At 37.0% G+C, this 16913-nt stretch overlaps 1 protein-coding gene across 2 annotated transcripts in view; it reads right to left on the reverse strand.

The window, feature by feature from the left end:
- Nucleotides 1-16913, reverse strand: part of DIAPH3 (diaphanous related formin 3) — a 502120-nt gene that overhangs the window by 350025 nt on the left and 135182 nt on the right. For both annotated transcript variants that reach the window (XM_021065648.1, XM_021065649.1), the window contains 3 exons: nt 7441-7515; nt 7283-7352; nt 1059-1195 (listed from right to left, as the gene is read on the reverse strand). In XM_021065648.1, coding sequence (XP_020921307.1) covers nt 1059-1195; nt 7283-7352; nt 7441-7515 — 282 coding nt within the window. The remainder of the gene's footprint in view (nt 1-1058; nt 1196-7282; nt 7353-7440; nt 7516-16913) is intronic.

A 16913-nucleotide genomic window follows, 5' to 3' on the forward strand; every position in this document is an offset into this window, starting at 1 on the left:
AGAGCCACAGCAACACAGGATCCGAGCCGCATCTGCAACCTACACCACAGCTCATGGCAACGCCAGATCCTTAACCCACTGAGCAAGGCCAGGGATCAAACCTGCAACCTCATGGTTCCTAGTTGAATTCGTTAACCACTGAGCCATGACGGGAACTCCAGTATGGCCTTTTTTAAGTGGAAAAGTGACAAAGCTGTATGCCTGGCTTTGCAGCTGGGACTGCAGTGGGCAATGGGGCCTCATCCAGGGATTCGTAAGCTGTAGGTACACACACGGGCAGTGGGCCAGGGCTGAGTGGTGCATGGTGACTGTGCAACTAAGTCTAAACTGAACAGCACAACAGTCAGCAGCCCCACAGGACCTTCACATGGATGATTCTGAAACATGTAAAGAAGGTTTCACTTCCAGCGACTTGCCCACCTTTTTAGGAAGGAGGGCCATTTCTGTTTGTTCTTTTGGTTGTTTAGTTTGTATATCTTTATCCCTTATAAAAGGTATCTTAATTTTTAACTGCTTTTTTGTAATAAGAACACTAATCTTCCTTAAAAAGAAGATTTATCTTTATCTTTTAATATGTATGTAATTGTCTTTTTGTTACAAGTCTGGCAATTGTGTGCTGTCTTTAAAGTTAAAACTTTAGTACATACTTTACAGTCAAGGACATTGCACCCTCAACTGTTACATTATCAATGATTCAGTTATTATTGAATTAATTCTATCTGAAAAAACACAAGAAACAGAACCAATTGGTATATTTTTCAGAGTCTTCATTTAGAATTTTTAGGGCTTGAGTTCAGACAGCTTAAATATAATGAAGAAATCAATTTTTCATAGAAACATGTTAGCCCATATTATCAATTAAGAGAAGAAATTACTACTCAAACATGTCTGTTCAGCCAATATGAATCTAAATCAGCTGCTTAAGTATTTAATTATTTAAGTATTTATTTTTATTCATTTATTTAAATTCTAAATTAAAACAGAATAATGAAAACATTGTGTGAATTGAAACATATTAAATTATTACATAATTAGAGATATAAGTTGAGAAGACTTACATGCTTTCCTCCCCTACAATGCACACTGCAGAAAGCAGTTTAACCACATCCGTCATCATACTGGGCTGCTCAGGATCAATGGCTCTGGCTAATAAAGAAAGACTCCTCTCTTCACTCATAATTCTTTCCAAGCCATACTAGAACAATTTGGAAATAAGAGGTTAAATTTTAGCAGTTAGTTGTAAATACAGTGCCCTGAAGGAAATGCAGTTATTTTTTTTAATGTTTATAATGTATTTGTACATGTAGTAAAGCCAGAAAATACAAATAATGTAAATAACATCCTTAAAAATTCATAGAAGTATTTCCTTTACATTAAAAACTATGAGAATCAATCAAACATAAACAACACCTAAATTTTAATTTTATGACAACATGATGGACAATTATGAATACAAGTAAGTGGCCAACTGGAGAAAGGGAGAAGCAGGGAGGAATACTGAGACATCCCAACAGGAACACACAAAATGAACAGACACTAAGCTCCCTGAGGAGCTCTCCTGGGAGGGAAGGGTAGTAAGAGGTAAATCACTGCAAGTCAACATACAGCTCACTATCCCAGAGAAATATAATATGACCCACATGTGCAATGTAAAATTTCAAGCAAAAAGCAAAACTAAATTTAATTGAATTATTCCAACATAGCCAAACTATTATCATTTCAAAATATAATTAAAACAAAACATTTACTGATGAGTTATTTTCATTTGTTTTTTTCTGCCTAAGTATGCAAAATCCGGTGTGTATTTTACACACAGGGCATATCTCAATTCAGACCTGCCACATTTCAAAGGCTCAGGAGGAGCCACATACGAAAAACACATCACACAGTGCAGGCCCAGCTAGTAACATTCAGTTCATAAAGGGGCAAATGCTGGAAGGTGATTGGGGCTGATACCGTGTAGAAACTGCCTTAGGATGTATGTATTCTCAAAAGAACGATATTTCATAGTCAGAAATGCGTTGCAGTTGTAAAGCCATGATATAAATGGGATGATTTGGGATGAGGACAAAGGTTGTTTCCTACTGCCAGGATGTCACACCCAATTAAAAGATAAGGAGTTATGCTAATGACTTAGTGTTTTGAGTTAAGCATGCCCTATCACTTAGGACTATCACTGAGTCCTATCACTTAGGACTCAGTTACCATCTATGGAAGATAAGCATCAAATAACAGAGAATGAACAGGAACAATAAAACAGTACTACTTATCTACCATGCACCCCAGAGGATCCTTTTTTAAAAAAGTGAGAAATTTAGGGAGTTCCTGTCATGGCTCAGTGGATTAAGAAGCCCACATGGCATCCACAAGGACTCGGGTTTAATCTCTGGCCTCACTCAGTGGGTTAAGGATCCAGTGTTGCCATGAGCTGTGGGGTAGGTTGCAGATGTGGCTTGGATCCTTCGTTGCTGTGGCTGTGGTAGGCCGGCAGCTGGAGCTCTGATTTGACCCCTAGCCTGGGAACTTCCATATGTCACAAGTGTGGCCCTAAAAAGAAAAAATAAAAATATAAAAAGTGAGAAAAGTAAACTGATTAGAATTACCACTAAGCACTAAAAAATACCTTAATCCCAATTACAGACCTATGAACCATGGCTTAACTCAAAATTACCACTAGATATCAGTATCAAAGTTAAATCTGTAACAAGATTGGATCCAAATACTTTTGAGTGCTATGAAATCTTATTTGTAAGTTTCCTATCTAGTATATGGCATTTACGTAAAGAAGCTTCACATTGTGCTGAAATAGTGCATTTGCTTTAAACCATTAAGAAACACAGGTGTAAGGATGGACATACAAGCAAAAAGGCCAAGGGCCCTGGGGTACCGATTATTGAAAAGACTTCTCTGTCCTGCTGGGGACAGGAAAACATTTACCAAGAAACAGTTACACCAACCAGGAAATGCTCACTTTTGTGATGCCTCGGGCTGTTTCCTAACTGGAAAGAAAGAAAAAGGAGGCATGGGGCCAGAGACTGCAATATGCCTCAACAATCATTCCAGGGAATTGTCAGAGGCTTGTGCAGGACCACTTAGACCCAATTCAAACAGTCAATCAGCCAATGATTACCAATGTAACAAAGGGCTGGCTCTGTCCTAATAAACCTGAGACAGTAAAGCTTGCCTCCAGCCTTTCCCTTCACCTCCCACCCACCAGGATGGCTGAGCCAGCACCTGCCCTTGTGGAAGCAGAATCCTGTGGATCCTCCAGCCATTCAAGGCAACTCAGACTGATTTCCTCAAGTAATACCACCTACCTCCTCTGTCAAACCCTCTGGCCCTAAACCCTGTGTCAGTAGGACATGTATTCATAGCAGTGTTCTCTGATTTTGTAGTTTTGACTAGCATCCTGTGAACCCAAAGCTGTATCACAGCAATATTCTCTGACTTGCTGACATAAAATTGCACAGTGCTCATTTAGAGACTGGAACGAGGCCAGATTACCACTACTAAGTATCTAGAAATAAAGACTGAACTGCTGCCTATTTTCATAAAAGTATTCTGATTCAATTATTTAAATTAAAAAAAAAAACCCACAAAACAAAACCCACTGACTCTGAGAAAAATAGTTAACTTACCAGTGCTGGCATTTAAAGTACATTAAATGAAGGCTATTATAAGACTAGAGAGATGGTGACAAATTTCGGAAGGTCTAAGGGTGTCTCTCTACTGAATGTCAAGGATCCAATTTGGATTATATGAAAACTCATGTGTTCAAAACTCTGAGGACCAGTGCCAAGTTCCATTTGCATTCTACTTGAGACCTATTATTACCTAACAGATGGAATTTCAGGTCACTGAAGGTGTGTTAAGTAGGTGAAGGTTAATCCCCTAGATCCCTGGATAGGATGCCCAATATTACATGAATGCTGGTGCTGAATAACTACCCTAGGTGAGTTAATCCCAGTAGCAGAGAAAATATGGGGAGGGGGCTGGCCTCAGGAACAAGGCACCCTCTGTGTGAGTGCAAACCTTAAGAAACATAAAAAGTTAACTAGCCAAAATGAAGCCCTGGTTCAAATTACATCTTAATTTAAAGGTATTTAATTTTTCATCGGGACTTTTATTTTCTTCCTAATAAATATTCAAAAATCTTCTCCTAGGAGTTCCCATCGTGGCTCAGTGGTTAATGAACCCAACTAGCATCCATGAGGACGCAAGTTTGATCCCTGGCCTCACTCAGTGGGTTAAGGATCCGGCATTGCCATGACACAGCTTGGATCCCACGTTGCTGTGGCTGTGGCATAGGTTGGCAGTTACAGCTCCGATTGGACCCCTAGCTTGGGAACCTCCATATGCTGCAGGTGCAGCCCTAAAAAGACAGAAGACCAAAAAAAAATCTTCTTCCATTCAAAACTGTTATATATAGAGTTCTCATTGTGGTTCAGTGGGTTGAGAATCCAGTGCTGTCTCTCTCAGAATGTGAGAATGCAGGTTTGATTCCTGGCCTCTCTCAGGGAGTTAAGGATCCAGTGCTGCCCCAAGCTGCAGTGCAGGTCGCAGATGCAGCTCAGATCTCGTGTTGCCATGGCTGTGGTATAGCCCTGCAACTGCAGCTCTGATTTGACCCCTAGCATAGGAACTTCCATATGCTGCAAGTGCAGCCATAAAAAGAAAAACAATCAAAAAAACCCACTATAAAGTTCAATTTAGTACCACAAAAAATTCAATTTCATATAATGCTATTAGATTTGTGCATAATATCAATTTTATAATTAATTACCAGTAACAAATAAGGTACCATTGTTTTTTTTCTCTAAAAGTGTATATTTTTCATCATTCAATGGACTTTTATAAAAACTGCACAGTGAGTTATAGAAAAAAATCATCAACCAATCATGGGGGAAAAAATTACCAAAAAAATTTCACATATATTAAGTTTAGAACTTAGATATTAGAATTATAATACTGATTCCAATTACCAGAAATTTTTTTTTTTTTGTCCTTTTTGCCATTTTTTGGGCCACTCCCACTCCCAGGCTAGGGGTCCAATTGGAGCTGTAGCCACCGGCCTATGCCAGAGCCACAGCAACTCGGGATCCGAGCCGCGTAACCTACACCACAGCTCAGGCAATGCAGGATCCTTAACCCACTGAGCAAGGCCAGGGATCTAACCTGCAACCTCATGGTTCCTAGTCAGATTGTTAACCACTGAGCCACGACAGGAACTCCCCCAATTACCAGAAATTTTTATTCATATCAGCATAGGTGATAGCAATAAATGCAAATGACAATACATTCCAACTCCACATAAACAAACTATAAGTAAAATAATCCATTATAACACAATAAATCACATTATGTTAATTAGAATATAAATACACAAAGTTTACTCCCTTTCCAATTTAGTCTCAAACCAAGTAGGGCTGTTATCTTTTATATACGCTTCATTTTAACTATGACATTCATTTCAAACTCAAATTATGATCCAAATGCCCCTGTGCTTTGGAAAAATGTTCACGGGTTTTCTTTACTCTTAGCCTTCCCATAATCAGTGAAATTTCCAATTTCTATATTCTCACTTTAGAAAGACTTCCTTTAAAGCAATGTTATATACTCAGTGTGGAAAGCTGTCTCCCTTTTAGCAGTTGATTCCTTCATTCACTTACTCTTAAAATACACTCTACAAAAAGCTACATAACATGCCTAAAATCACATTCACGCAGAACACTGTGTTCAATACAAGAAAGGACTTGTAATTTATACATCAGATTTTTTCCCTGAAAGTTACACATGATTGGAGGAAGCAGGGAGGTGAAAAACATTTCGTGGGTTAAAAGTAGAAAACTTAGTTCCAGAAAATGATGAAAAGAGCCATAAATAATTCAACAGGAAAAATAATTAGAAAATATTTGCTACATTGAATAAAAAGAATTGTAAATGTTAATAACAAGTAAAAATAAGTGCAAAATTCTCTAAAGGTTTACTTTAAAAATTAGAGTAAGGAAAAAAGTATTAAAAATTAAAATTAATCAGAAATGCAGTTTTGCTATAAAACATAAATCATTATCCACCATAAGTAAAATTTTCTCCCCTGCTGTCCAACAGCAACAAAAATACCTATCATTACCGCACACATCATGAGGTAGATGTGTTTAGATGTTGGAGCTAAGGACATGGAGTGACAATAGAGCTAATTTCTGCAATTAATAGTACAAAAAAAGGAAACACTGTCAGATAAACCCAACTTCAGGACAGAGCATAAACCATTGCTCTGTTGTAATGTGTCCTTTTTAAATATGCAAGATCTGCAAATTTGCCACATTATATTTGGTCTCAGTATGATATATAATTACGGTTGAACTTTGAACATCACAGGGGTTGGGACACTGCCCCCCGACCCCATGCAGTGAAAAATCTGAGTTTAACTTTTGATTCCCCCAAATTTAACTACTAATAGCCTATTCTCTAGTGGAAGCCTTACCCACAACATAAATAGTTGATTAACACTTATTTTGTATGCTATACATATTGTATACTGTATTCTTATAACAAAGTTAAAGAAAAGTTATTTTAAAAAGCTTGCTATGCAGCAAAAATTGACAGAACATTGTAAATCAACTATGATAAATTTTTTAAAATAAATGAATAAAAAGCATAAGGAAAGGAAAATACATTTACAGTAAGAATAAGTATGAATTTTTAAAAATCCTCATGCAAGTGGAGCCCTGCAGTTCAAACACGTGTTGTTCAAGGGTCAACTCTACATGCACTACAAGCATGATTGCTCCATTGTTGAGACCTATTCATATCCTATGCACATTAGTTTCATTAAAGATTTAAATTCCTAGACTATAGAAACTAAGTCTTTCCAACTGAATTCTTTGGTAGTATCACTGCAGACCACATTTAATAATCATGTATGATTTCAAGGCTGATTCATGCTTTTCTGTTGAAAATTACAAGGGAAGAAGGAAGACAGGAAGAAGAGAGGAAGAAAGGGCAACAAAAAGAGGAGAGATAGGCAGGTAGAGAGGGAGGATGAGAGGAAAAGAGAATCTGTACATGAGAATTAATTAATCTTAAGAGAGAATTAATCTTAAGCACCAGAGAGATACAAAACCTGAAATCAATACAATTCAATATTTTTGCCAGTAGGTACTGGACAGTTTATCAAAACAATGCATCACTTTGGCATAAATCTATATGACACAACTATTTCATAAGAATTTCTGAAAGAACCAATGAAGAACAACCACAATATAATTACCTATTTACATACCTGTGTATTCATCAAGGCCTTTAGACACTGTATAACTTTGTGCTGATTCTTCTTTACAATTTTTTCTTGTCTGCATTGGCATAAAATATATCAGTGCTGGAATCATAATTGGACATACAAATGTAGCTTAATTGAAAATAATGATTAGCAATACGTACGTCTTGCCACTAATCAGCCTTTCCAAAATGTCCAATAATAATCCAAGCCCTTCACGTCCAAAACTTTCCACCCAACTGAAAAAGAGGAAAAAAAGGTTATTATACACTAAGTCAGTATTTCTGTTCGGAACATCACCATAACGCTACATAACTCACAAATAGTCTGTACTTATTATAGTCTAGTCATAAATACAATAAAAGAATAACGCTGTGTACGAAGTCATTCATAATTCATAATTTTAGAAACGAAAGAAGGAGCAAATATGAGCTAAGCCAATGGTATATTGCACCCAGCTTGCATGTGGCTTGTGAGAGCTGAGTGTGCCCAGCTCCTCCATGCCCCATGTCCAGTGATATCATGTTAATAACTTAAAATGTTGTGGTTACCAAGCGGGAGGGGAAGGGAGTGGGATGGACTTAAGAGTTTGGGGCTAGTAGATGCAAACTGTTGCACTAGGAGGGGAAGGGAGTGGGATGGACTGGGAGTTTGGGGTTAATAAATACAAACTATTGCACTTGGAGCAGCTAAGCAATGAGATCCTGCTGTTTAGCATGGGGAACTATATCTAATCACTTCTGATGAAAGAACAGTGTAAATCCACTACAATAAAAAAGTGAAAAAAAAATGACATAATGCCATTTGCAACAACATGGATACCTAGAGATTATCATAAATGTAGGATCTAAAATATGACACAGATTAACTTATTTACAAAACAGAAACAGACTCACAGACACAGAAACAGGCTTATGGTTACCAAAGGGAAAGGAGGCAGGGTGGATGAATTAGGAGTTTGCATTAACAGATACACCCTACTATACATAAAATAGAAAAACCATAAGGACAGAGAATTTATGTATAGCACAGAGAAATATATTCAATATCTTGTCATAAATTATAAAGGGAAGAATCTGAAAAAATAATATATATGTGTGTATAACTAAACCATTTTGCTATAAACCTGAAACTAATATATTATAAATGAACTATACTTCAATAAAAAAAAATTTTAAATAAAATCTGCTATGCTGGAAGAATTGACACCACAGAAATCAGCAAACACTGACAATCAGAGCATCTTCCCTCATCCAGGTAGCTGGCTGTTAAATGTTTACTGGCACACCACTCGATAAGCCTCACTCTGGACTGTTCCAAAGAGCAGAAATTAGGCAACTGAGCAAGATTTAGAGAGAGAAGACTCTGATCTACACAAGGAAAAAGATTACTGAAAAAATTAGTCAAATATTGAAAAAGCATCTTTTAGGAAAATTTCCCAAACCATTAAAATACATCCTTATAAATGCTAGCAATTGTCTTAAATTTCAAAGTTCAACTGTATTTTTAAAAAGTGGGAGTACCCATTGTGGCTCAGCAGAAACGAATCTGACTAGCATCCACAAGGACATAGTTCAATCCCTGACCTTGCTCAGTGGGTTAAGGATCCAGCATTGCTGTCAGCTGCTGTGTAGGTCACAGACATGGCTCGGATCTGGCATTGCTGTGGCTGTGGCGTAGGCTGGCAGCTATAGCTCCAATTCGACCCCTAGCCTGGGAACTTCCGTATGCCATGGGTGCAGCCCTAAAAAGACCAAAATAAAAAAAAAGAAAGAAAAGTGTTCCGTGTTATTTTAAAACAAATATTTTCATCTTAATCTAATCACTTCTATTTCTCAAACCCATTAGCACAGAGTATTATATAATGTGGGTAACACTGCCAATAGACAATAGCTCACCTTGACTATAGAAAAACTATCTTAGGAGAAATCAGTAGTGATTTGGAAAGCCTAGGACAAAAAATAAAATAATGGTAATAATCTATCTTAAAGTAGGAGAAAGAAAAAGATAGGCTATGTATATGTATTTCTTTGTATATATGTGATTATATATATATTTTGTGTATTATTTTATGTGTATGTACAGCCTTTGAAAATGGAATATTAAAATTTAATCCAATAATCAAAAGCAGGATGCTATAAAGAATTTTTTAAAAATTTAAATCATATACCAGGATATGATACCATTTTCTTACCTAAGACACAGGATTACATTTCTTAGAAAATAAAAATACAAGCTAAATGTAATATATTTTCATAAAAACTAAAGTATTATTTTAAAAAGTCCATCTTCTTCATTTGTACACTTCTGCAAACACAGCTTAATCACCTACAAATATGTGGAGTTTCTGCTTTTAACCCCCCTCAAAAAGAAGAGAATTTGCCATTTGGATTAGCAGACTCTTGTCAGACTATTTTACTAATCTCTCCTTTATGAATACCACAGAATAACATTCAAGGATGCACCTAGACAGGAAAGATATTCCCCTGTAAAAGAAAAGACTGAAGATCACTATTACGGGTAAGGTGAGGAAAAAAAGTTCAGTACAAATTGGTGTTTTCAAACCAGGATGCTACTTCAAAAGTGAAGAGTTTACTCTCCACTATCAGCAACACACAGACTACCTGTAGGCATTTCAAATCTTGCTTTCATGTTTCATGAAAATACCCATAGCCACCCACTTAACTGTCTGCCTTGTTGACATCCCATTCTGTACTTATTCTCACTTTACTGGCAGCAGGGAAGTCTGGAATCAAACGCATAAGGAGTAATTTGAGAGTTTTACTTGGGCTGGGACTGAGATGTGTGGACAGACTTCGTTTACCCAGCCCTCCTTGATCGTACCTCACAATAAGACTCCAATATTTCATCTGATGTGAATTTTCAACAATATCTATATTCAAAAAGTATATCCATAAAGATACTCTAAAGCTAATAGAAGTGGAGTTCCTGCCATGGTGCAGTGGGTTAAGAACCCGACTGCAGCAGCCCAGGTCGCTGGGGAGGTGTGGGTTTAATCCCCAGCCCAGCACAGTGGGTTAAAGGATCGGCATTGTCATAGCTGTGGCATTGTCACAGGTCGCAGCTGTGGCTCCAATTCAATCCCTGACCTGGGAACTTCCATATGCTGCGGTGTGGACATAAAATAAAAATTTAAAAATAAATAAATAAATAAAGCTAATAGAAATGGTTACGGTCATTCATACTGCTATCATCTTCAATCATTATGGAGACTAAAGTTACTATACCTAAAACTGCCTTATACAAAATATACGGAGTATTTTTAAATTATGCTAATGTAACAAAAAGATTTTGATGCACTTAATATGCTTATGTTGGAGCCCACTTCAAAATTCAGGAAGCATTTCAATCCATGTAAATCACATCTGAGTAATAAATAAGAGAACACAGCTACTTCAAAAATTTATCGCTCCTAATAATAACAATGATATAACTATAGAATAGTGGGACCCACAGAAGTTCTCAAATCAACTACTTCTGAACCCATTAAATAACTCTCTTCTACACTGTAAATATGAGTCATTAAAGTAAAACGTACATCCATCCATGCATATTGTATATGAACTAATTCTCTGTAAAAGAAAGTTGAATGTAAAGAAACATTATACCCAATTACTTTACACTGCAATCTTTTAACTCATGATGGTAATTAATTTCTCAACAACAGTAAAATCAGAGATGTTGGCCAACAGCCTTCTGAAAGCCAGACTATGCTTTACATTTCATAAAACATATCAATAGCAAGGAAAGTCAGACAGGGTGCAGAGAGAAAGTTAAGATGATTGATAACAAAAGAACAAAAGAGACATTGTAATATTTATACATAAAAAGAAAGATGATGAAACTACTTACGAAAGGAAATAACACAAATTAAATGTTCATAAAAAGGTACCCTATTTTTCTTGAAAATTTGCAAGGCCAACATATCATTGTAATAACAAGTTATCATTCACAAACCCATTTTCTCAAAACCTTTGCCCTTGCCCTTACTATTTTTAGCAATGTTATTTTTAAGAATAGGGGCAAATAGCACTTCCTATCTCTTCTGGAAAAGACGTTCAAGAGAAAAAAGTGATATTGAGTAGGTAGGTCTGCAGTCCTGACAGAGGTTTATTAAAATCCATAGCTTTCTACAGAAGTGAAAATTTTCTCATCATCAATATAAGAAGAAACCTGGAAAAAAATTATCAACTGATCTATAAATGATCAATCTTCAGGAAACAAAATCTGTGCTATTTATTCTGTGCCTGTCAGCATAATACTATTGGGCATTATGTGGTTTGACTGAAACCTGCATTCATGGATGAATAAGCACTATGCACATGTTTTTTTATTCATGAGTAGTACAGACATTTGTGATCAGAAAAAAAAAAACTGCTTTAAAACAGCAAAAAGTAAGTACTTTTTGTGCTAAGTACTAATTTAACACAAAATCTACCTCTTAAAATTCTATAACAGGAAATACTAAACTCTTCTCTTGTAATTGCTTCAAGAAAAACTTCTAAGTGTATTACCATTTAGCACTTCCTAGTAGGGGTCTCAGTATCAGAGAAAAGAGGTGGTGAAGAGGCAACAGAAAAAGAAAAAAAAAAAAAAAGGGAAGGAGAGGGTCATCAGGTCTCTAGGATTAAATGTTCAAACCACCTTTAAATGTTCAAAGCAACTCAGGCTTTGAAATTGTTATTGCTTCAAGAGACAGAGGATGAAATCAAAAGTGTGCAGAGTGGTTTCCGGTGTATTTTTGGCTTTATGAAGCAAATACAGTCACCTCATTGAGCAGAAATGGTAATCGGGCCTCAGATTTACTTCATGGCCAAAGGAACAAAGCACTCTCCATGTATGTTTCCCACAGACTAAAGTTAAAGTTATTACCACTCTTCCCAAGTGTGCTCTAAGGAAGGGAAAGACAAATGCATCACAGATGGTCAGAGTTAAAATAAACCCACCAGGAGTTCCCATCATGGTGCAGCGGAAACGAATCCGAATAGGAAACATGAGGTTGCAGGTTCGATCCCTGGCCTTGGTCAGTGGGTTAAGGATCCAGCGTTGCCGTGAGCTGTGGTGTAGGTCAAAGACACGGCTCAGATCCAGTGTTGCTGTGGCTCTGGTGTAGGCCAGTGGCTACAGCTCCGATTAGACCCCTAGCCTGGGAACCTCCATATACCATGGGAGTAGCCCTAGAAAAGGCAAAAAATAAAATAAAAAAATAAAAAAAATAAACCCCCAGATCATAAAGGCATCCTTACCTGTTACATACACTGGAGGCTAAGGACCATTTCTTGTCTTTAAATCTCCAGCACCTGGCATAGACTAAGCACCCAAAGGATTTTAGAATAAAACTGAATTTCCTTCCACTTTTATATATTGTCAACCCTTGAACAATAAACTTGGAGCTTAAGGGCACCATATACCATTCACTTCAAAATCAGCATATAACTTAGAGTCAGCCCTCCATATGTGCATCTGTGTGTGTTTCCTCCATGCCAGCAGATGGAATTACTAAGATTTAACCAACCTCAGATCATGTAGTACAGTGGTATTTACAATTGAAAAAAATTCACTTATAGGTAGACCCATGCAGTTCAAACCCTTGTCGTGCAAGAGTAAATTGTATAAGGAAAGGGACACGCAGAGAAGTTAGGGTTGCTAAGAAATAGTATCTAGATCTGCCAATGCCCAGGTTCACACCCCTGACTTTACATACATAGAAAAAGGCACAAAGTGCATTCATGCAGTATCATTGAGCCATCCCAAGCTTCATGCCGGACACATCAATTCTGATTTCAGAATGGTATTTAGCCATACTGAATCAAGGATGATGAATCTGAGTTCCTGTTCTACTTCACACCTTAGGACTTGACGTGACCGCTATTCATAGGGTGATATTTCATCACCACTTAAACAAATGTTCATTAACTAAGTCAGCCTTTAGTAGGAGCTCACCGTGTGCTTGATACTGTACTAGGGATGAGAAATACAAAGCTGAATAAGACATGTTCTCTGCCCTTGAGAAAAATCACAGACACAGACTACTGGTTGAAACAAAAGTAGGACAAAATTATTTCCATAATGTAATAGGGCCATAATCATGGTGTGAAGGGAACAGAAGGTGCAGCACTTACCTCTCCTGGGAACAAAGCCACTGATGTCTGTCCTGAGTCTTGAAGGATAAGTCATAGAAAGGAAGAAAAGTCTCTAAGCCAGAGGGAATACATGCAAAAACATTAAATATAAAAGGCATAGCCTGTGCTGAGCACAAGCAGCTGTATCTCAGACAAAACCAAACAGGTAGGAAGGAGCTTGTGGAAAACCTATATTGAGCCCTCCATATCCACAGATTCAACAAACTACAGATTGAAAATAATTTGAACAGAAAAAATTCCCAAAAGTTTCAAAAGGCAAAGGTTGAATTTGCCACACACCAACAAGTATTTGCATAGTATTTATGTTGTATTTACAACTACATTCCTAGCCTTTACATTGTGTTGGGTATTATAAGTACTCTAGAGATGATTTACAGTATACGGAAGAATGTACACAGGTTATATGCAAATACTTCATCATTGTATGTAAGCGACTGGAACATCCACAGATTTTGGTATCCATGGGGATGCTGGAACTGACCCCCATAGATACTGAGGGCTCACAGAACAATGCCATGGCCAATGAGAAGCCAATATAGGTTTAGCATATGTGGCGGGCAGAGTAATCCCACCCCTGCTGCCCCCTAATGGCCATATTCTAACACTAGTATCTATGAATATATTGCATAGAAAAGGGGAAATTAAAAGCAGAATTAAGGTAGCTCTCAAATGATTTTTTTTTCTTTTTTTGGCTTTTTAGGGCGGCACCCGTGGCATACGAAAGTGCCCAGGTTAGAGGCTGAATTGGACTTACAGCTGCCAGCCTACCCACAGCCAGAGTAACACAAGATCCAAGCCATGTCTGCAACCTACACCACAGCTAACAGCAATGCCGGATCCTTAACCCATGGAGCAAGGCCAGGGATCGAACCCTCAACCTCCTGGTTCCTAGTTAGATTTGTTTCAACTGCACTACAGCAGGAACACCCTCAAATGATTTTAAAATAGGGAGATTCCTCTGGATTATACAGATGTGCCAAATATAATTACATAATACATTAAAGCTGGGGTTAGAGAGACATGATAGAAGAAAGAACAGATTCAGAGCATGAGATAGACTCAACCTGTCTTTACAGGCTTCAAAGATGAAGAAAGGGGAATACAAGTTGAAGAATGTGGACGTATTTTTATATTGTCATGTTTGGCTGGTTTTGCTATCAGTACAAACTTCATTAAATAAACTGCACACTGTTCTCTACTCTTGTATTTTCTGGAAGAGATGGTATAGAATTGATGTCACTTTTCTTTAAAGGTTTGGTAGAACTCTCCAGCAAAATTATCTGTATTTGACCTTTTGAGAAGTTTTAAATTAGTAATTCAATTTCCTTAATAGAGGACTGTTCAAATTTTCTATCTCATATCGGGTGTGTTGTAGTTATTTTGCGCTTTTCAAAGCATTAGTCTTTTTCATCCAAGTTGTCAAATTTCTGTTTCCAGTTGTTTGGAGTATTCCTTTATTATTCTCTTGATATAGGGTCTGTGATAGTCTCTGCTTCATTCCGGATAGTGGTAATTTGTGTCTTCTCTTTTTTTCCTCATCAATATTAACAAAAGCTTATCAATTTTATTAATCTTTCTAAAGAACCCACTCCTTATTTCATTAATTTCCTCTGTTGTTTTTCTGTCTTCAACTTAATTGATTTTTGCTCCTATCTTTATTATGTCCTTCCATCTGCTTGCTTTTGCCTTCTTTGCTTTTTTTTTGTTTAAGATTGTTAATAAGCATAACTACTAAATTGAGTCTTTTCCTCTTTTCTGTGTATTTTTTTTTTTTTTGTCTTTTGTCTTTTTTTTTGTTGTTGTTGTTGTTGCTATTTCTTGGGCCGCTCCCGCGGCATATGGAGGTTCCCAGGCTAGGGGTCCAATCGGAGCTGTAGCCGCCAGCCTACGCCAGAGCCACAGCAACGCGGGATCCAAGCCGCGTCTGCAACCTACACCACAGCTCACGGCAACGCCAGATCATTAACCCACTGAGCAAGGGCAGGGACCGAACCCGCAACCTCATGGTTCCTAGTCGGATTCGTTAACCACTGCGCCACGACGGGAACTCCCCTCTGTGTATGTTTAATGCTATAAATTTCCCTCTCAGTACTGCTTTAGATGTGTCACATAAATTTTTTAATGTTGTAGTCTCATTTTCATTAAATTTAGTGTATTTTTTATTTCCTTTGAGATTTTCTCTTGGACTCAAGGATTATACAGAAGTGTTCTGTTTACTTTCCAAATGTTTGGAGATCTTCCTATTATCTTTTTTTCAGTGATTTCTAGTTTGGATCCATTTTGGTGAGAGAACACATTTGGCATGATTTTAGTTCTTTTAAATTTGATGAGGTCTGCTCTGTAGCCCAGGAAACAGTCTTAGTATATGTTCTGTGGTAATAAGAAAAGAATGTGTATTCTACTATTTTTGGATGGAGTATTCTATAAATAAATACCTTTGTTTGATGATGGTGCTGAGCCTTTTATAATCCTTAGTGATATTTTTGTCCACATGTTGTATCAAGTGTTGACTGAGTTGGCAAGTTTCCAAATCTAATTGTGGATTTATCTATTTTTCCTCTCAGTTCTATTATTTCTTGCTCCATGTGTTTTGTACATCTGTGATTTGACACATACACATTTAAGATTGATCTTTTGGTGGAGTGACTCATTATATAGAATCAATCTCTCATATCTTTACTCTGTGGTCTAAATTTTACTAAAATAGCCACAACTGCTATCCATTGATTAATATTTGCATAAATGTCTATTTTTACTTTCCATTTGCCTATATCAATGTATTTGAAGTGAATTTCTGATAGAAAACATAATTAGGTGATACTTTTAATTCACTCTGCAAATCTCCTTTAATTAGCATATTAACAATTTACACCTAAGGTAATTTTCGATATTTTAAGGCTTCAATCTACCATTTAATTTTTGGTTTTTGTTTGTTCATTTTATCTGTCTTCCTGTGGTTTACTGGAACATGTTTTAGAATTCCATTTTGAAGAGTTCCCGTTGTGCGACTCTGCAATAACAAATCCAGCTAGTAATCCATGAGGATGTGGGTTTGATCCCTGGCCTTGCTCAGTGGGTAGGGAATCTGGGATTACTGTGAGTTACAGACACAGCTCGGATCTAGCATTGCTGTGGCTGTGGTGTAGGCTGGCAGCCATAGCTCCAATTCAACCCCTAGCCTGGGATTTCCATATGCCATACGTGTGGCCCTAATAAAAAAAAAAAAAAAAAAAAAAAAAAAAAAGAATTCCACTTTATTTAATCTATTGGGTTTTTTTAATGTATATCACTTTGTATGGCTTTTTTAGTGTTTGCTCTAGGTGTTACAGCATAATATATCACATTTATTGGTGTCATCATTTCACAAGTTTCAGTGAATTACAGAAGTCCTCCCTTCTGTTATGGATTTAAAAAATCAAAGTTCATATGCTGAAGCTCAAACCTACAATGTGACTATATTTGGAGATATGGCC

Source organism: Sus scrofa, chromosome 11 (genome assembly GCF_000003025.6).
Source record: "Sus scrofa isolate TJ Tabasco breed Duroc chromosome 11, Sscrofa11.1, whole genome shotgun sequence".
Taxonomy (NCBI): Eukaryota; Metazoa; Chordata; class Mammalia; order Artiodactyla; family Suidae; genus Sus; species Sus scrofa.